This window comes from Euprymna scolopes, chromosome 21 (genome assembly GCF_053919585.1).
Source record: "Euprymna scolopes isolate OS-2025 chromosome 21, ASM5391958v1, whole genome shotgun sequence".
In the NCBI taxonomy this organism is placed as follows: Eukaryota; Metazoa; Mollusca; class Cephalopoda; order Sepiida; family Sepiolidae; genus Euprymna; species Euprymna scolopes.
The window spans coordinates 37,037,593-37,060,501 of record NC_136502.1 but is presented as its reverse complement, the minus strand read 5'-3'; the positions used below and the strand labels follow the sequence as shown (position 1 = coordinate 37,060,501).

Here is a 22,909-nt window from a genome sequence, read left to right as displayed (position 1 = left end):
CTGATTCAATGCTTAGACGATAGAAGTCTGTCTCTGATTATAAGAGATGCCTTGGATAATGGACGTAAAGCATTGAACATATTAAGAGAACATTATTTATCAAAAGGGAAACCGAAAATTATATCACTATATACAGAACTTAACGTCTCTGAAACGTAACAAGGATGAAACTATTACAGACTACGTTATAAGGGCAGAAACAACCGCCAATGCCTTAAAACTCTCAGGTGAAATAATAAGCAATAGCGTGTTGATATCAATGACCCTCAAAGGACTTCCAGCTGATTTTAAACCATTTACAACTGTTATAACGCAAAACACAAATCCATAAATTTCAGTGAATTTAAAGTGGCATTGCATAGTTACGAAGAGACGAATCGGATGCTCATGGACAATAATAACTCCAACAATATTATGAAGTTCAAAATTGCTTCTCGAAAACAGACACCATCAAATTACGCACCTCACCGCAATGTTTTCCCCAAAAGTAATTTTCCCAAGAAAAGAATAAAATTATCTGCTATAATTGCGGACAACCCAATCACAAATGTTTCCAATGTCGATATAAAAGCTCCAAAATGGACTCCGTAAAAAACGTTGAGAACTTTGATGAAAAAACATACATTTCTATTCACATGTAACTTTGACAATACCACAAACGGTAAAAATCTCTGTGGTGCTACAGCACACGTTATCACCAAGGAATCTGATTTTATTAAGTTTAATTCAAACTTTAATCCATAAAGTCATTTTGTCGAACTTGCAGACGATAGTCAAATAAATGATATAGTCTTGAAAAGAGGCGATGCTAAAATATCCCTAAAAAATAATAAAGGCGAAATTTGTAACTGTATTCTAAAAAATGCTCTTTTCATACCTACATTTAAGCAAGACATATTTTTCGTGCAGGCTGTCATTAAACAAGGCGCGAATATAAAGTTTGGCCAAAACAAGACAAAATTGATATACCCCAATGGAACTGTATTTGACATTAAAGAAAATGTCCGACTATATTATTTAAAAAGTATGGTTTCCTCAAAAACTGCCTGTCACGGCTTGGAAACCTGGCATAAAATTCTAGGATACTACAATGCAGTTGATATTAAAAAATTACCAAATGTAGTCGAAGGCATGAAAATAATACCTTCAGACGATCTCCCAAATTGTGATGTGTGTGCACAGAGTAAAATGACAAAATATATAAGCAAAACACCAGACAAAAAGGCCACAAAATTCTCTCACTTCTGCACTGTGACTTGGCAGGTCCAATCAACCCGATGGGAAGAAATAATCTAAGGTACGTTTAGAACTTTATTGATGATTTTTCCGGTTTAATTATAGTTTGTTTTCTAAAAAAAAAAAAACAAATCCGACACTATCCTCGCCACTAAGAAATATTTAGCTGATATTACTCCGTACGGCCCGGTAAAATGTATTTGCTCAGACAATGGGACTGAATTTACTAATAAAGACTTTGAACATCTATTAATTAACCGCCGTATTAAACACAAGAAATCTGCGCCGTATTCCTCCTTTCGAAATGACACCACTGAAAGGGCATGGCGAACCCTTTTTGAGATGGCAAGATGTTTACTTATTGAATCGAAATTGGCGCATAGTTTATGGACGTACGCTTTAATGGCAGCTGCATATATCAGAAATAGATCGTTCAATAGAAGATTAGGCAAAACACTGTATGAAGCGTTTTGTGGTGTAAAGCCCAAAATGAACCGAATGCATATATTTGGTTCAGAATGTTTTGCATTTATAGAAAATAGCATTTCAGCCCGGCGTTGCCCTGGTGTTTGGAGGTGTATGTTGAGCAAAAAAAAAAAAAAAAAAAAAGCGGTAAATTTTTTTTAACTTTGACCTCTTTTATGACCCCTTAACATTTATTGTTTTAGGGTCAGATCCATGTCCAAAGAACCTATATCTAAAACTTCAAGTGTTTAGACCCAAAATTATCGGAGGAGTTTGGTAGAGTTTTCAAAGGTCAAATCGTTGAACTTTGGCCCCTGAACACCCAAATTTCTGGCCGAACACTGATCACAAAGATTTTCCCAAATCTCAGTCCCCTATATATCAAATTTCGAGTCTGTAGACTTAAAATTGACAGAGTTATTGCGTAGGGAAATGTACACACACGCACAGACACACACAGCAACGTTCACTTTTATAGGTTATATAGATATCAGTAAACTAAATAATAAAAGCGAAAAAGGTATTTTTAACAATAAAAACAGTCCAACATATTTAATCTATTTTCCAGCACAAAATGCCATAAAAAAGGTTAGATGTGTAAAATTCAATGATACATTGAATTTAAAAAATGGCGAACAAGTGGACGAAAAACATGAGGAAATATTACCTAGCATCTTAATCGATCACAATGAAAATATTAATAATGACGACAATTGCAGTAGAACTACTGACGAAAATATTAACCAGACACATTGATACCCGATAAGGGAACAAAAAAGGCCAGACTTCTTAAAAATTGAAAAGATACAAGACTACGCAATGAATTACTGTTACTCGTTAAAAAGCACACCGGAAAGTTATAATGAGGCGATTAATTCAGTAAATCACCAAGAATAGAAAAAAGCTATGATATCCGAATTGAAAGCTTTATCTGAAAATAACACATACGAAATAGTGGTAAAACCAAAAGATAAGAATGCAAGCAATGTTCCGTAGACACGTGCTTGTATACCAAAAATGTAGGTAATAAATTGTTGATTTTGGTTTTTTGGGTTGACGATATATTACTCTCCTCAAACTTCACTACCCTTACTCAAGGCGCGCCTCCAAGTAAGGGTGGCGAAGGACTTGAGAAACTTTGGTTCGAGAGGCTAGCACAGATAAGACAAAACTAGTGACTACGTTTACTGTTGCTTGCATTAATCTTTCGTAGATTGCTTGCCACTTCAAAAGATGTTAAAAATAAATTAAATAAAAAATTCAAAATGGCCGATCTTGGACAATTGTCATGGTTCCTTGGTATAAAATTTACCTGTGAAAGTGAAACTATAACAATGAACCAATCAGGGTACATTGAAAAAATTCTGCTCAAGTTCAGAATGCAAGATTGCAAATCGCGTGCAACTCCCGTCGAAATGGACATAAATAAAAATATAGAGACCGAAATAAAATTAATAGACGATCGATTATACAGAAATATGATTAGAAGCCTCATCTATTTGATGACCGCAACTAGGCCTCATATATGTTACACTGTAACAAAACTATCTCAAAACTTATTGAGACTGACAATTAAGGACCTTAATCGTGCAAAATAAATCCTCCGTTATCTTAAAGGAACCAAGGAACAATCTTTAATATTTAAAAAGTCTACATATCCTCTAAATTTAGAGTAATTTGGTAGAGACCACAGAGATGAATTTTTAAAAAGTTTGACCCTAATTTTGACCCGTTAAAATTTATTTTTTGGGGCTTAAATTAAATTAAAAAGTTTGATCCATGTCCAAGTAAACTACATCGAAAATTTCAAGTGTTTAGACCCAAAATTGGCAGAGGAGTTTGCTATATGTAAATAAAGTTATGAACAGTAAATAGGGCCCGAGCAAAGCTGGACTGAACTGCTAGTCTATCTATAAAAATGAAATTGTCCGTCTGTGTATGTAAATTTCCCTATCAAATTACTCTGTCAATTTTAAGTCTACAGATTCAAGATTTGATATAAGGAGTATTGAGATTTGGGAAAATCTTTTTAATTGGTTTTTGGCTAGAAATTTGGCTGTTAAGGAGTCAAAGTTCAACGATTTGACCTTTGAGAACTCTTCCGAACTCCTCCGCCAATTTTGGGTCTAAACACTTGAAATTTTAAATATAGGTTCCTTGGACATGGATCTAACTTAATAACTTGATTTGAGCCCAAAACAATAAATGTTAAGGGGTCATAATAGGGGTCAAAGTTAAAAAAATTGACCTCTGCAGTCTCTACTAAATTACTCAGAGAATTTCTGGTCTAAACATTTGAAATTTTACATAAAGGGTAGTCAGAGATAGGACAAGCGTTTTAATCGGTTTGAGTCAAAAATTTTAGCTACCAATATATAAATGTATGCATGTATGTTTGCATGTCTGCCTAAAATTTTCGACAGAGGCGACGGATTTTCATAAGATCAGTATCGTTTTTATGCTCGACCTTTCATACGACAAATATTGAATATTGGTTAAAAACATTAACTTCTTCACCTTCAAGTCATCCCCTCTTTTCAAATGTTCTAGCCTTAATTTAATCACTTCCGGTTTGGCAGAGGTCGTTACAGCAAAGGCGTCACGTTTTTTCCTCATTCTTTTCCTCCTTTGCAGTACGCGTTCGAGCCTGCCTTCCTACTACAACTTTTTTTTTTATTGCTCGACATACACTTCCAAACACCCGTGCAACGCCAGGTTCCCAGGCTAGTATATCTATAAAAGTGAAAATGTGTGTATCTGTGGGTCTGTGTACATTTCCCTACCAAATAACTCTGTCAATTTTCGGTCTACAGACCCGAGATCTGACATAAGGAGTATTGAGATTTGGGAGAATATTTTTGATCAGTTTTCGACCAGAAATTTGGATGGTAATGGGTCAGTGTTTAACGGTTTGACCTTTGAAAACTCTACTAAACTCCTTCGCCAATTTTGGGTCTAGACACTTGAAATTTTAGATATAGATTACTTGGACATGGATCTAATTTTATAATTTAATTTGAGCCCAAAACAATAATTGCTAAAAGGTCATAATTGGGGTCCAAGTTAAAAAAAAATTTACCTTTGCCAAATTACTCGGCCAATTTTTGGTCTAAAGATTTGAAATTTTACATAAGTCAAGCTTTTTAATCGTTTTGCTTGTTGAAAATTTGGCTTCCACGGGGTCAAAGTTTAAAAGGTTTGATCTTTGCAGTCTATAGCAAACTATTTAGCAAATTTTGGGTCAAAATATTTGAAATGTTACATAAAAGGTAATCAGACATACATCAAGCTTTTTAACCATTTTTGGGCGAGAATTTGGCTTTCAAGAGGTCAAAGTTGACAGAATTGACCTTTGCAGACTCTACCAAACTCCTCCGTCAATTTTGGGTCTGAACACTTGAAATTTTAGATATAGTTCACTTAGACATGGATCAAACATTTTAATTTGATTTGAGCCCAGAACAATAAATGTTAAGAGGTTAAAATTGGGGTCAAAGTTTTAAAATATTTGATCTCTGCAGTCTATACCGACTTTTCTCTATTGTTGTTAAGGAAGTCTGTTATATAGAAAGGCATTACCGTACATATGCACAGTTTTTTAATATGCATATAAAGTTATGGACAGTACATAGGGCCCGAGCAAAGCCGGGCGAAACTGCTAGTAGTAAATAAGTTTGGAGTTGAAAAAATAGTAAATTAATAGCAAATAATTTTGTGTTTGAGATTAATAGTGAATTTATCTATCTATCTATCTATCTATCTATCCATCTATAAAAGTGAAAGTGTGTGTGTGTGTGTGTGTGTGTGTGTGTGTGTGTGTGTGTGTGTGTGTGTGCGTGTGTACAGTTCCCTATGAAATAACTCTGTCAGTTTTCGGTCTACAAACTCGAGATTTGACATTAGGGGTATTGAGATTTGGGAAAATTGTTTTAATCGCTTTTCGGCAAGAAATTTGCCTGTCAATGGGTCAAAGTTCAACGATTTGACCTTTGAAAACTCTACCAAACTCCTCCGTCAATTTGGGGTCTAAACACTTGAAATTTTAAATGTAGGTTACTTGGACTTAGATCTAATTTATAATTTGATTTGATCCCAAATAAATAAATGTTAGGGGTAAAAATTGGGGTTAAAGTTAAAAAAATTTTTACGGCCGCAGTCACTACATATACATATGCACATAAAGTTATGAACAGTACATAGAGCCTGAGCAAAGCTGGGTGGAACTGCTAGTATATATATATATATATATATATATTTTAAAAACAATATATATGCTGCTTCCCATAAGGGGGTACCAAATTGGTTAAAGGGAAAATTATTTCTAACTCGCATTTAGGTAAAAATGCACTTTCGTAAATAATTGAATTCATTCAAAACGTATCGCAAAAACAAAAACAAATAACATGAAAGTAAATCGCGATCTATCCAAATGGTCGTGCGAGGTGAACGAGCGGGTTTAGAGTTTAGGCTGTGGGGTTGTTTGTTTGTTTTTCTTTTCTTTACTCACATGATTCCAGTCCTTTCTGCATTGCTTTTGGCTTTTTTTTAGAACTTCCATATATTCCTTTACCAACAATGCTTCAAGCAAACTACCATTTTCTCATATATATATATATATATATATATATATATATATATATATATATATGAGAGAGAGATATAGATAGAGATAGATAGATGTATATGATTTTAACAAAGTCAAATATTTTATCTTTAGTTGTATCTTTATGAGACAAGAAAAATTCTAGAAAGTGAAGCAATACTAGTGAATATTGCAGTTGTGATTTAACCTAATGGTTCAGACAGTGTATGTATATTAGGTCACAATCCAAGATCATTATCACCTAAAATAAATGCCAATGAATGATTATCGGTTAACGAATAGAATTATGATGATGATGCTAAGTTAATGAGTTAAGACCGATGATGAGGGAAGGTTCTGTCATGATTTCTCCATTGCTTATGACCTCACTCAGATTGTTTATGAACCCACTCATGATACTGATGGCCAGTATGCAAGTCTCCAAGATCTTTTTCTCACAACTTGCCCTGTGTTCAGCTTCCGTTCTGTCTCCTCTTGGATCTTCCGACCACTCTGTTGTATCAGTTAAGATAAAAATGAAATGTAATAAATCCTCAGATGTATCTCTCCATCGTACAGTATATCGATATTCTATGGCTGACTGGGATAGCTTCCGTACATTTATATCAGATCTACCTCTGCATTCCATGTTTAAAAAGGATGTGTTCTCTATAGTATCAGATCTGACGGAATGGTTAATTGTAGGTATAGACCGTTTCATAACCTCAAAAAAATTCTAGCAAAAACTTAACAGCCAGCCGTGATTCTCTCCAGAATGTGCTGCTGCCATTGCGCACAGAAATCACTTTTTCCATTGCTTCCAAAGTAATAGATGTACTGAGACTAAAGCCACTTTCAGGACTGCCAGCAGCCACTGTAAAAAGTAATAAAGAACGCAAGAGAGTTGTATGCTCAGTCCGTCAAGTCCAAAGTAGCTGAGCAGCGGCTTGGTTCCCACTAGTTTTGGCAAATAGCAAACAGAATCCTGAACAGAAGTGTGTGTTCTATCCCAACTATCATAAATGGACCTGAGGTAATCTCGTCAGCATCAGACAAAGCCAAACTCTTTGCAGCTAATTCTACCCTTTGCGACCAAGGCCGCCAACCTCCAATATTTCCTCCTGTATCAGAAAACACGCTATGTAATATACAAACATCTGTATGTGATGTTGCCAAGCTAATCAAAAACCTTAATTCCAGTAAAGCAACCGGCTCTGACGGTATTTCAATTATAGTACTCAAAAGACTTCAACCAGAACTAGCGCCCATCCTTACAAAACTGTTTGAACGTTGTCTTAAGGAGAATTGCTTTCTATCAACCTGTAAAATCTCATCAGTATATCCTGTATTTAAGAATTCAGGTGATTGCTCATCCCCCTCTCAGTACAGGCCAATAAGTCTCCTGTGCATCATGAGTAAGTTGCTGGAATCTGTGTTAAATAGAGAAGTAATCAACCATCTCAACAAAAATAACCTTCTTAGTGACACGTAATATGGTTTCTGTTCTGCTAGATCTACAGCAGATGTGCTTACAGTTATATCTCAAAGATTAGCAAATCTCGATGGAGAATACCTTTCTGGGGCAATTGCTCTTGACATATCAAAGGCCTTTGATAGAGTATGGCGTAAAGGTTTACTTCACAAGATCTCCAGCTACGGTATAGCTGGAAATGTCTTCTCAATTATTAAATTATTTCTCTCTGGTAGGTTCATAAGAGTAGTGGTTGATGGGCAGAAATCAGAAGATCTCAGTATTAATGCTGGAGTCCCTCAGGGGTCCATCCTGGGCGGAACTCTCTTCCTGATCTACATTAATGATCTTCCAAATCACATCCTTACATTATTCATAGACATTTATGCTGATGACACTACTATCTATGGCGGCACATCTAAGACCGTAAACGACCAATTTCTCTCTGATTCTCTCTCCTCTGATCTTGAGCAAGTGGTACAATCGGGAAAGAGGTGTCTTGTTACTTTTAATGCATCTAAAACCAAACTTTTATCTTTACATCATCAACACTCTGATCCCCATCTGGCATCAATTGAAATGAATGGCTCTCGTCTTGAGGAGGCTTCATGTTTTGACAAGCTTCTGGGCTTGACCTTTACTCCTGATCTTAAATGGAACACATACATTAAATCCATTGTCACGGCCGCTGGAAAAATGATGGGATCCTTCTATCGATCCAGTAGATATCTCACTGCTGATGCAATTCTATATAAGAGCCAGGTATGTCCAAGGATGGAGTACTGTTGCCACATTTGAACAGGAGTTGCTAGAAAGGACATCCTTCCTTGATAGAGTTCAAAATAGACTTCGTAGTCTCGTAGGGGATGTCCTTTTCTTTTCCCTGCAACCTCTTTCTCACAGAAGAGATGTTGCAAGTTTGTCTCTACTTTATCGTTATTTTCATGGAAAGTGCTCGGCTGGGCTCCAATCTATGGTCCCCCCTCGCCAAACTTTCACAAGAAACATCCGTCTAGCAGAAAACACTATCTCTAATTTCCCCCACTCTTTATCTGTGCCTAAACCTAAACGTAGATTCCATGAGCAAAGCTTCTTTCTTAGAACTGCACATCTATGGAATCGTCTTCCATTTTCCTGCTTTCCAGCTGACTACAATATGGTTGTCTTCAAGTCTAACGTAAACAAGTTTTTGATAAGCTGTTCCATATAAGTTAACAAATTTACCGAATTTCCATTACTAACGATTACTATACTGTCCAATTTCTACTGTACACTCTTTAACCCTTATCCTTGAGTGGCCTCTTGGCCTTGATAAGTGGGGATGCCTATGTGAAAAAACAAAAAGAAGATTTTTGTTCCTTAGAAGCGCTGGTTGAATTTGAATAAAATAAAATATGTATAACATACGTTTGAAGCCAAAACAACGCATTATTACAAAATAAGCAAATATTTATTTTGTTTGAAATTGATATTGAAATTCATAAATATATTTTGAAGGAAACCTTCATCTTCAGTATGTCTTTCTTTTTTTTTTTGCCATGTTATTGTTGAGCAGAGAATCAGCATTAGAAGTCCGTTTGTTGTTTTTACAGTAGTTTTTTTTAATCTCGGAAGGATGCATTCGGTCACGCGGGATTCACGTTAAGATTTTTTTTCCTTAGAAGCGCTGGTTGAGTTTAAATAAAATAAAATATGTATTATATACTATTTTATTTTATTCAAACTACAACCAGCGCTTCTAGAAACAACATTTTGTAATATTGCGTTGTTTTGGCTTCAAACGTATATAACGTATATGTTTATAGATAGTTTGTTTGAAACAAATAGATTTAATTTCATAATGGTTTGTCTACGACAAATGCATTTCATTTATTAATAGTATGTCTGTGACAAATGCATTTCATTTATTAATAGTATGTCTATGAAAAATGCATTTCATTTATTAATAGTATGTCTGTTACAAATGCTCTCCATTTATTAAAAATTTGTCCGTGACAAATACATTTCATTTATTAATAGTTTGTATGCTACAAATACATATTATTTATCAATTGTTTGTCTGTGACAGATGAATTTCATTTATTAATAGTATGTCTGTGACAAATAAATTTCATTTATTAATAGTTTGTATGCTGCAAATACATTTCATTTATTAATAGTATGTCTGTGAAAAATGAATTTCATTTATTAATAGTATGTCTGTTACAAATGCATTTCATTTATTAATAGTTTGTATGCTACAAATACCTTTCATTTATTTATAGTATGTCTGTGAAAAATGCATTTCATCTATAATTAGTTTGTCTGCGGCAAATACATATCATTTATTGATACTTTGTTTGTAACAAATACAATTAATTTATTAATAATTTGTTTGTGACAAACACATTTCATTTATAAATAGTTTTTTCTGTGACAAACGCATTTCATTTTGTTTTAGTTTGTCTGCAAAAACTGCATTACATTTATTAAGTGTATCTGTGATAAATGGATTTTATTTATTAAAAGTTTTTCTGTGAAAAATACATTTCATTTATTAATACTTTGTCATTGGCAAACACATTTCATATTTTAATAGTTTGAATGTGACAAATACATTTCATTTATTAATAGTTTGTCTGCGTCAAATGCATTTCTTTTATTAATAGTTTTCTGTAAAAACTAAATTTCATTTATTAATAGTTTGTTCGCGACAATGAATTTCATTTTTTAAAAGTTTGTCTTTGAGAAATGCATTTCATTTATTAGTATTTTGTTTGTGACAAATGCATTTCATTTATTAATATTTTTTCTGTGACAAATGCATTCCAGTTTGTTTTAATTTTTCTACAACATATGTTTAATTTATTAATACAGTATCTGTGACAAATACGTTTGCGACAAATACATTTCATTTATAATTATTTTTTGTAACAAATACATTTCCTGGAATCACAGTTTTTCTGTTAAAAACGCATTTCATTTATTAAGAGTTTTCTGTGACACATACATTTAATTTATTAATACTTTTTTGTGACAAATGCATTCGATTTATTAATAGTTTCTGTGACAAATGAATTTCATTTATTAATAGTTTTTCTGTTAAAAACGCAATTCATTTATCGATAGTTTGTCTGTGACAAATGCATTGAATTTATTAATAGTATGTCTGTGACAAATACATTTCATTTATTAATAGTTTGTATGCGACAAAGCAATTTCATTTATAAATAGTTTTCTGTAAAAACTAAATTTCATTTATTATATTATTATCTGCGACAAATATTTCCATTTATTAATACATTGTTTGCAACAAATATTTTTCATATATTAATAGTTTGTTTGTCTGTAGCAAATATATTTAATTTATTAATAGTTTGTCTGCGACAAATATATTTCATTTATTAATAATTTGTCTGTGACAAAAGCATTTTATTTATTAATAGATTTTCTATGACAAAAGCATTTCATTTTGTTTTAGTTTGTCTGTTACAAATACGTTTTATTTAGGAATAATTTTTTCTGTGATAAATGCATTTCATTCATTAATAGTTTGTCTGCGATAAATACATTTAATTTAATTATACTTTATCTTTGATGGATTCGTTTTATTTATCTAGAGTTTTTCTGTGAAAACTGCAATAAATTTATTTACAGTTTATTTGTGACAAATGCATTTCAATTACTAAAAGTTGTCTGTTAAAAATTTATTTCATTTATTAATAGTTTGTCTGCGACAAGTACATTTCATTTATTAATAGTTTGTATGCAACAAAGAAAGTTTATTTTTGAATAGTTTGTCTGCGACAAATGCATTTCTTTTGTTAATAGTTTTTTCTGTGATAAATGAATTTCATTTCTTAATAGTTGGTAAGCGGTAAAGACTACTTATTAATAGTTCATCTGTGATAAATAATATTAATTTATTTATATTTGGTCTGTGACAAAGAATGTTCATTTATTAATATTTTGGCTGCGACAAATTATTACATTTATTAATAGAAGTTCTATGACGAATAGATTTCATTTATTGATAGTGTGTCTGTTACAAATGGATTTCCTTTATAATTAATTTGTCTGTAATAAAGACATTTCATTTATTAAAAGTTTGTCTGTGGTAAATGAAATTAATTTATTAATATTTTGTCTTTGATAAATGCATATCATTTATTAATAGTTTGTCTGGGACAAAGACATTTCATTTATTAATATTTTGACTGTGGCAAATGCATTTCATTTATTAAAAGTTTGTCTGTGACAAATGCATTATATTTATCAATAGATTTTCTTTGATAAATGCATTTCATTTATAATAGTTTGTGTGTGACAAAGACATTTTATTAATTGTTTGTCTGTGACAAATGCATTTTATTTATAGTGTTTCTGTAAAAATGCAATAAATTTATTAATAGTTTATCTGTAACAAATGCATTTAATTTATTATCAGTTTATCTGTGATAAATGCAATTAATTTATTAATTGTTTGTCTGTGACAATGCATTTTATTTAGTTTATTTTGTCTGCGACAGATGCCTTTCATTTATAAATAGTTTTTCAGCAACAAATCCATTTCATTTATTAATACTTTGTCCGTGGCAAATATATTTCATTTATAAATAGTTTTTCTATGACAAATGCATTCCATTTATTAAAAGTTTTTTATGACAAATACATTTTCTTTATTAATAGTTTGTCTTGGAGTAACACCTTTTATTTATTAATAGTTGGTCCGTGACAAATGCATTTAATTTATTATTGTATTTCCCGTGATAAATGGATTACATTTATTTATAGTTTGTCTGCGACAAATGCATCTTATTTATTAATAGTTTTCTGTGAGAAATAAATTTTATTTATTAATAGTTTGTCTATTACAAATAGATTAAATTTATTAATGCTAAATATATTTCAGTTATCAATAGTTCCTCTGTGACAAATGTATTTAATTTATTAATAGTTTGTCTGTGACAAATGCATTTAAGTTATTAATAGTTTGTCTGTGACAAATAAAATTCATTTATTAATACATTTTTGTGACAAAAGGATTTCATTTATTAATAGGTTGTCTGTGATAAAGACATTTCATTTTTTATTGTTTTTCTGTGACATGCATTTCATTTATTAAAAGTTTCTCTGTGACAAATGCTTTTCATTTATTAATAGTTTGTCTGTCACAAAAGGATTTCATTTTTTAAAGTTTTTCTATAACAAATGCATTATATATATATATATATGTATATATATATATGTATATATATATATGTATATATATATATGTATATATATATGTATATATATGTATATATGTATATATATATGTATATATATATATATATGTGTAATAGTTTCTTTGTGACAAATGGATTACATTTATTAATAGTTTGTCTGAGACAAATGCATTACATTTATTTAAAGTGTGTCTATGATAAATACATTTCATTTATTTATCGTTTTTTGTGACAAATGGATTATATTTATTAATAGCTTGTCTGTGACAAATGGATTTCATTTATTAATAGTTTGTCTATGACAAATGGATTTCATTTATTAATAGTTGGTCTGTGACAAATGGACTTCATTTATAAAAAGTTGGTCTGTGACAAATGGATTTCATTTATAAAAAGTTGGTCTGTGACAAAAGGATTTCATTTATAAAAAGTTGGTCTGTGACAAATGGATTTTATTTATAAAAAGTTGGTCTGTGACAAATGGATTTCATTTATTAATAATTGGTCTGTGACAAATGGATTTCATTTATAAAAAGTTGGTCTGTGACAAATGGATTTCATTTATAAAAAGTTGGTCTGTGACAAATGGATTTCATTTATAAAAAGTTGGTCTGTGACAAATGGATTTCATTTATAAAAAGTTGGTCTGTGACAAATGGATTTCATTTATAAAAAGTTGGTCTATGACAAATGGATTTCATTTATAAAAAGTTTGTCTTTGGAAAATTGATTTCATTTATTAATATTTTTACTGTGAAAATAACATTTTTTTATTTATAGTTTGTCTGTGACAAACTGCAAGGAAAGATTATCGTATTTTAATAAAGGCTTTATAATTAGTGCATATGTATCGTTTTGTTATAATTATTTTAGTGTTGTTTCAATTGAAAATGTTTTTACTAACTTACCACCAGTTGATTGGTTGACATAAAAGGTCTGCATACTTTGGAGACTTTCATTGTGATAAAACACATAAGACTGTTCAGCTTCTTGTGTTGCATTCAACTGTTTGAAAATAAATAAATAAATAAATAAATAACTTATATTAGTTAGAAATTTTGGATTTAACACACTCTTCTCATTTTATGCTATTTTTTCAGAATGAGTCCGCACAGACTCATAGATGAACACACACACACACACACACACACACACACACACACACACACACACACACACACACACACACACACACACACACGCATACCCTTCCAATTTATGAAAATCAGATTTTTATATTTCATTATTATCTCATTTTATATTTGATTGACCAAGGGAAGAACTTATCAAGTATGTTTACACTATATGATGATGTATAGAAGTATAGAATTGGGGGTTGGAGACATGCGTTGCATGAAGAGCAATGACATGACAATGATAAGATGAATGTGTCATGTGAGTCATAAATACAGCCTTGGATCTGATGAGCTCAGAGGAAGATCAAATCTAGACAGCATAGGGAGATGTGTGCAGAACGGGAGACTTTGTTGGTATGGTCATGTTGAAAGAATGGCTGAGAGTTCTTTGGTGAGTAGATGCAGAACAGTCGAGGTGGCGGGGTCAGTTCACAAGGGAAGGACAAATAAAGCATGGATGAAAGTGATGAGAATGAATGTGATAATTAAAGACGAGCGATAGGTCTGCGTAATTTTGAGAATTGTGATAAAACCGTCCAGGTTCTTGTTTTGCGTTCAACTCTTTTAAAATAAATAAATGAATAACTTATATTAGTTAGAAAGTTTGGATTTTTTTTTAATTGAATATTGTGCATGATATTTTTTTTAATTGCATATTGTACATGATTTGTGCTTACCAAGGCCAAAGGCCATTGGAGGATAAGGATTAATGAGATTTTATGTTGTATGACGGAACAGTACTATGAAAGGATTGAAAAGTATGAACCCTTGAGGCAAAGTTGGAAGTTAGTGTGAAAAAAAGTGCAACGTTAACCATTGGGCCACCGTGACATACTAACGGAAACACGTTTGAATTTATCTAATTACTTAGAATTTGCAGTTGCACGTTTTAATGTCTTAATGAGTTCAATTTTGACTGCAAGGTTTTTATTTTTATTTTCCCAAGGTGTTAGGAGGGGGGAACCAGCCCCCCTTGTCCAATTTGAATAGCAATTGTCTGATATAAGGAAAATATTTCCACATTGATCAAAGCTGATTGCTTTCGGACATTTCTGGCGATGGTGACTGGAAAAATACCGCCAGAGTTAGTGTCACTTTTATTATAGGAAAAAGCCTAATCCACACGCGGCGAGCGAAAACTGTTAAATATTTATCTTCCCGAAGTCGAGCAAATTAAATAGACAGGCGAGCTCCATTGTTAACTCAGAGGTATTATGATTTCTATGTGATATAAAAAGTTTTAAGAAGTTGACAGCCGACCGTGCGCTTCTCTGAAAAAAGCCTTTCTTGGTCATACACAAAAAGCGAACATACATACACACATTTTCGCTTTTATATATATAGATTACGAGATTGTTTTACGATATTTTATGCTGATGGACTCAGTTGATTGCCTGCGTCGAAGTTGCTTTAATCAGCAGCAGTGGTAATTTAGTTGTACAACGATCATACACCATTTTAGTAAAATCCCTTTTTAGGTATTGACCTTCGATATTTTGCACTGACGGAACCAACAGATCGCCTGAGTCAAAGTTGCTTGAATGGCGAATCACCAGCAGCAGCAGCAGCATCACTGAGTTGTAAATTAATTGTGACTAATTTAATTGCATATGAATAGTAAAATTAAGTATTGATGGCTATTAAAATTGAACTGAAAACAGTGAATAACACAAGACCAGTATAGGTAAAGGTTTTAATTACAAACGAATACTGTGACAGCAACTATGCCTCACAGTCGAGGAGCAAACTACTAGTGATGGGACGATTCCAATATTTTTCTCTGATTCTGATACAATTACCGATTCTGATTCTTTAAAAATTTCTAAGTATAGAGTTGTTCTTTTGTGTGTGTAGGGTCGGATTGCTGCAAAAACTCACATGTAATATTATTAATATTCGCAAATGCAAAAATAATAGTAATGTGACAAATAATTTTTTGTTTTACTGGTAGTTTTAAAAATCAATAAATATTTATCGTTTTATCATTAATACGAGTCATAGAAAATTAAGTTTTTCACAAAAACAAAGGAATAAAAACAATACCAAGAATCATTTTGTGTATTAGAAAATAGGCACACATTTTTTTTCAAAACCAATACCGATTCCGATACCCCAAAACTTCCAATTTGTTTGATTCCCAATTCCAATTCCGATTAATCATCTCAACACTAACTACCAAGTTCATTTAAGGGGGGGGGGTAAGAATATAATTTGAATTACTTGTTAGTAATGGCAAAATTTCCTTGAACTTACTCCATTCACTGCGAATTCTTGTAATCACGCCAGCACCTTCTCCACCCTGTGCTCCAATCGTATCACTAAAGTCATAAACTTCTTGTCAATCTTTTCGTATTATTTGAAATGTTTGGATTACTATTCTCATATTGAGTGTGATTTTCACAACATTTCAGTCGATGTAACTTCCGACCTTCTTCAGGTGTAGCTTCTCAGACTTAGGAATATTTTTGTCGAACTTGAAAATTTGGACAAAATTTTGAATGGAACCCTTTATTTACACAGTGATTAGAGTACTTGGAAAAATCATTTGTAAAAAACGATATTCTCCTGAAAGTTGAAGGTTTAATTTTCAGTGTAGGCGACTGAAAAATACAATTGCAAATTACTTAGGCCCTCAATCAAGTCATGGCTGACTGAACAAGAGCATGCTACCTCCATGAAGTAAATAAAGGATTCCGTTAGAAATTCCCTCCAAATCCACGAGTTCAGCAGAAACATTTCCTGGAGAAGGTCGGAGGTTACATCGACCGAACCATTGTGAAAGTGACACTCAAAATGAGAACAGTAGTCCAAAGATTTTAAATAATACGAATAACTAATCCTCATCTAAAAAATTCAGAAACGTAACCTCAACCTCTGTTGCTTTTGCATTATCAGTTTGAGCTAATGTTGAGGAGAACTGAAAATGAAAGTCATACCTGTATAAATATCCATCCTGAGTTTTTTATATGAGGTTCTATCTGTATTTTCTCTAGTCCTTTACAATCCTTAGCCTGCATTTGAAAGACGTCAGTTGAGTTTGGTTGGAAATCATTGTTTCTGGAATTCAACGTAAGTCTTGTTTTGCAGTCATCATTGATTAGTGTGATGTCGACTAAGCCTGCTCCGATTGGACCTGTAGTCACAGTAAATGTCCAGTTGACAGAATTACCTGTTGAGGTTGTGTTAAAAACATAAACAGAATATTAGATGTGTGCAATAGCAATGGATTACATAAAAAAAAAAATAAAAGAATTGCCCCATGAGCAAGGCCATTCCTATAAGAGGCCAAGCGATCATGCAACTGAGGGTGGGGTGGGGGTGGGGTAGTGAATTTATGTGCACTTACCTTTATCAATGCTCACCATTCAGTTTACAGTAATCGATGTTTCTATCAGGTAATCAATATATGTTGTTGGCAAAACATTTTTCTTTTTAAAAATATATTTAGGATGATATGTGTTGACAAAAATCAGCTGATAATGCCACAAAAATGTAATCGACTTTGTCACATCATCTGATTCTTTTTTCAAATCAACTTAGCACAGAAACTTAAACTGATGGAGAGAAACGGATGCTAAGTGCAAAATACCCTAAAAAAAAAAAAAAAAAAAAAATCTAAACAGCATTCAAAAAGTAAAAAAAATTGTTGCTGAAGGAAAATTCCACTGTGAAATTAGTTTTATATTTTTTTGTTTTTTACATTTCCAAATGATCACGAACCACAATGAGCTGATCGATAAATTTGACAATTATTGACAAATTTCTATAAATGAAGATGCAGATAACTTTTAATAAACAATAGAAGATGCATATTTCTGTTATGTTTGACGTTCGTCTTCGTCTTCAACTGTTATGTTTGCAGGTTGAACCAAATAACGTATAAGGCAATACAAATGAAGACTCAATAAACAAAGGTAGATCAATAAGAAGTGTATTAGAAAAAGTATATTCACAGTAGATTTACATAATGGTTGTCAGGTAAGAGGCTGGAGAACATATCTGCTCTCGGCTCGGCCTTCAGTGGCTTCTGGTTAACATACCCTCAGACTAATCGAGTCTTGCTATTTATGTATAATATTATCCACAACACCCTCCTCCCAAGATTTGAAGTCACGCAGATTTCAATATCTTTTCCTCTTGGGATTTAACATCGATGGTTCATTAAACTTTCTTTTTCTACCTGATCTTCTGAGCTCAGGTGTATATTGAGGCGGTTCCAAATTAAAGGATTCGTATATGATGTCCATGGTTTCCTCCTCTTCGACTGCTGTTGTATAATCACCAATTTCAATGAGTGATTTTTATTTCAGATCCTAGAATTGTATTTAGTCATAACCATGGTTATAATCCTATTCTAGGATCAATGACCGTGAAGTGTGAGTCGCTAAAAAGATCTGCTGCTAACTCAAAATGTTAGCTCTCTTGACCTATTATAGGAACAATCATATTATAAATTCAAGTAATTTTAATAAAAATCTTAAAAGCATATTGACCTTTATTATTAGGGAATTACTACAATGTATACATACATACATATATATATATATATATATATCCAGCATACCCCTCATTCATCACTCCCCTATATATATATCAGATATCTTAATATCCCTCACAATTAATCCCTTACCTAGATGTCGCATTGAAATGTTTGCAACCTAGTCCCCTAGCCTCTCTTCTGATGAGAAGCATTTGGCTTCGAAATACCTAGGTATAAAGAGCATATAACACCTCCTTTAATAGTAGTTCTTCCTTTTTCCTTATTACATCAACAAATAAATCTATGTATACCAATATATGGTTTTGCCTTGTCTATAATGCTATTTCTCTGTTCTTCTCTGCCTCCGGGGATTAGTTTTATATTTTCATATTTTTTACATATCCTTGGACCTTTATTATTCCTGATATTCATAAATGACCTCCCTGATGAAATAGTTTCTGAGATGGGTATATTTGCTGATAACACCACTCTCTATAACAGGCCCAAGGGGAAAACAAATGAACACATATTTAAGGAAATGGCAGAAACACTAGAGGATGACCTCCAATCTGTATTGGAATGGGGACAAAAATGGATGGTCACATGCAATGCTGCCAAGCCTAAGCTTGTTTCCTTCAATAACTACAAGAAAGCTTCTCTACCAATCTAGCAATGGCTAAGAACACATTACCTGAAAGTACTTCCTTTAAACTCCTCGACCTAATGTTTACAGGGAACATAAACTGGAATAAATACATTGAGAGTATTGTCAAGGCTGCTGCGAAGAAGGTGGGCTCCTCTACTGTGCTAGAAAACTACTTATGCCTGAAAATATCCTGTACCTCTATAAGGCCACCATTCGCCCATGTATGGAGTACTGTTATCACATTTGGGCTGGTGCATCTACTGCTTGTCTCTCACTCCTGAACAAGGTTCAAAAGAGTCGCTAACCTGATAGGTCTTGAACTGTCATGTAGGCTTCAGCCTCTGTCCTATCGACGAAATGTTGCATCCCTCTGCCTGTTCTACAAGTACTTTAATGGTGAATGCTCTGACGGACAAAGTACAAGCACTTGTATCTCCTTGACGTGAATACCTCCGACAAAACTGACAAGCAGCTAAATCCCACCCCTTCACAGTAGAGATCCCTAGGTGTAAGAAAGCCTTCTACTCCAATAGTTTCTTCCCCAGAATTGTTAGACTTTGGAACTCCCTTCTGGGATTCTGCTCTCCCAACTGTACTGACATGCAGAAGTTCAAGTGTAATGTGAACAGACAACTTGCTGCTCAACTTCATAATACCCCTGCAACTTATGTCCCCAATAGTAGCCCCCTACTCCAAAGTGGCACTGTGCCTTGTTTGGGGTGAAAATTAAATAAAAAATATATATATATATATATCAAAATGATTATGAACCATAATGAGTTGATAAATTTGATAATTATTGACAAATTCTTATGAATAAAGATAAACGTAATTTTGAATAAACAAAGCCGTAAAATGTATTTCTTGAATATCAATATGAAAAGAAAACCTTAAACAAGATTAGAACATGAAACTGTTATAAAATATATAAAACTAACTAGAAAATTTGTCATAAGAAATTAAAAGAGCATAAACAACTGTTTTAATTTTTCTTTTTAATTAATAATGGGAGAACAAGAATATTAAATTAGAAACTTTTACAAAATCTAGAAACCAAATACAATTTATGATATAACACAAAACATCTTCGGAAATAAATTTGATTGGTTAGAATCTTATTTCAGAATGAAATTTGCTCTAAGAAATGAGTCATTAATTCATATTCATCGATGCTAGTCGAGAAGAATATATCGTCACTGATCAGTCTGACAGAGAGTGGGCTGTTTGAGAGAAAGATTCCCGAGTTCGTCAAGATAGACCTGAAAAAGATTGGAGGCTACATTAAAGAAACATTATGAAAATAAAACTTGAGATGAGAACAGTAGTCTAAATAATCAGAATAATCCAAATTCATCTAAAAAATTCAGAAACGCGTTATCAAATTTGTTTTGAACGTAAATATACCTACTTGCGTTCCTGTATCCATAAAACTTATGACTTTGAGTAATCTTTCCAGGATAAAATGTGTAGTTTATCTTTTTGTGGTCTATTAAGGTGAACTGAAAATAAATAAATTATCATTTTAACACACAGACAAAAATAATAAACAAAATAAAATAAAAAAAACACCTATTTATAACACTATTTATAAAGCAATATATGTAAAAGTTGGCATGTCATGCCACCGACATTCACCCAAGGCAGGTTGTTTCATGAGAGTATCAAGCTCACAAGCGGTCCCAAAAGTTGTCTTTTTTTTTTTTCTTCAATTTTCTCATTTTTTTTTTTCCGTGGATAAGGCATCCTAACAGATGCCAGGTATTCATCTGCTATTTCATACACTCCAACCAAGAGACCTTTTTTTAAGATTCTAATTGCCCATTTAAGAACAATTATTTGGATCTCTCTTGCACTTGGTTAGCCGGGTATATTTTTTCAGGTAGTTTTTGATTTCAAGAGCCTGGTTGCTCGTATAATTACTGCAATGATGGAGATCTTCCTAAGATTCCAATTTCTTTTCATGCCGTACATATGACCCTCGTATTTAGTTACCTTCACTGACTCAGTTCTATATAAGCCAGCATCATTAAGGACACTGACTTCAACTAGGGTTGTTACTTTCTACCTCTTGTCCCATATCACTATGTCAGGTTTAACAGATCTATTTTCTAGGCAGATCTGTTTACTAGCTGCAAGAATCGCATAGCAATAACATTTTTTTTTCTGGTGACATTGCTACACTGGATATTCACTGTTTTACAAACAGTGGAGATATTTATAAGCTTTATTAAGTTGAATTGTATGGTAGCCATTCTTCTTACAAGTATATTCCAAGTGATTCACACTCTCTAATTCTGTATGGCAGAACCTGCGCTTGTTGTCATTATTGAAATCGCTCTTCTTCTTAAAGGCATTGGTCATCACTAGGGCTGGGACAACAGCATATTCTTTTCATTGCTTTGACTCTCGAGTGTGTATCCATTGATATCTTATATGATTTTATATAGAGTGATGTGGTTCTCGGTTGATTAACTGCGTCTAACTGCGTCGGATATATACTCGAGAGTCAAAACAATGAAAAGAATATGCTGTTGTCATAGCCCTAGTCATCACATCTGGATCTTTAGCAGCCATTATCATCTTCTCCTGGTCATTATGGAGTAATCCTTTTTTGGGCCATTCTTCCTTGTCTATATAATCCTGGGATAGTTTTTACAGAAAATATTTGGCACACTGTTGGCACATGCTTCCTGTTTTCTGCTGTAGAAGATCTTATACTGTATTTCTAGTTCTATTTTCATGGCAGTGCATTTTTGGTGTTTCTCTCTTGTGTTCAAAATGCTTGACTAGTTTTGTGATGGAGGTTGTTTTATTGGCTCTTCTATGTTGATATTGATGTACGCGGTTCCTTCAATAAGTTTCCAGACTTTTTTTCGTATGGACACTTGTTGTATTGTTCCAGTAATTTCTGGAAGGTCTCATGGAACTCCCCTTGTGTGAGCGTGTCAATAACCCTTGCCACAGCCTCTTTCACCTCCTCAATTGTCTCATAACTACAGCCTCAAAAGTTACAGGGAGCAAGGCCTGGACTATAGAGAGGATGAAGAACTGATTTGATGCCCGTCGTGTCTGTGATAAGGGGAGAGTTGTGGACTGGTGCACTTGCGCAAATCTTCCACAACTTCAGTTCCTCATGAATAATTGTGTATACAGTTCCTATACTAACATCAAACTGTGCACTTATTGTCTATAGAAACACGACGGTACTTATCCATGAAATCTCCGATGTAGTCAGACGCATGTTCCGTCCGTCTCGACAGGCAATACCTTCGTTTTAAGATAAAACGAAGGTACATTCCTTCTCAAGGTAAGGAGACACATCTCTTCAACTCCATTAACGAACTTGCATGAACGCTAGATACACACGCATTCACAATGAACTCATCGAAACTTTTTCTGTTCCTACATATACACAACGAACATACAACAAACATTACAAGTTAAAAAGCATGTGTATGCATGTACACCCCACACACACGCTCTTGTTGTCTATTTAATGAAATATATTCTTTGTATATATTGTAACTCGGAATTTGTTGTCTCATTTTGAAGTTGGAGTTTTGAACACGCATTATTATTATCTACAAAATTGGGTGATCCTGATCTTTTTTTTTTTTTTTTTTTTTTTACACAGTGATCACCACTTATCAAGGCCCGGAAGCCACTCAGGGATAAGGGTTATTGCA

At 33.0% G+C, this 22,909-nt stretch overlaps 1 protein-coding gene across 2 annotated transcripts in view; it reads right to left on the bottom strand.

The window, feature by feature from the left end:
* LOC145242116 (uncharacterized) overlaps window positions 1–22,909 on the bottom strand; it is a 171,751-nt gene that overhangs the window by 65,543 nt on the left and 83,299 nt on the right. For both annotated transcript variants that reach the window (XM_080105032.1, XM_080105031.1), the window contains exons 7-9: window positions 20,632–20,722; window positions 17,034–17,266; window positions 13,870–13,966 (exon numbers count right to left, since the gene is read on the bottom strand). In XM_080105032.1, the coding sequence (XP_079961158.1) occupies window positions 13,870–13,966; window positions 17,034–17,266; window positions 20,632–20,722 (421 nt within the window). The remainder of the gene's footprint in view (window positions 1–13,869; window positions 13,967–17,033; window positions 17,267–20,631; window positions 20,723–22,909) is intronic.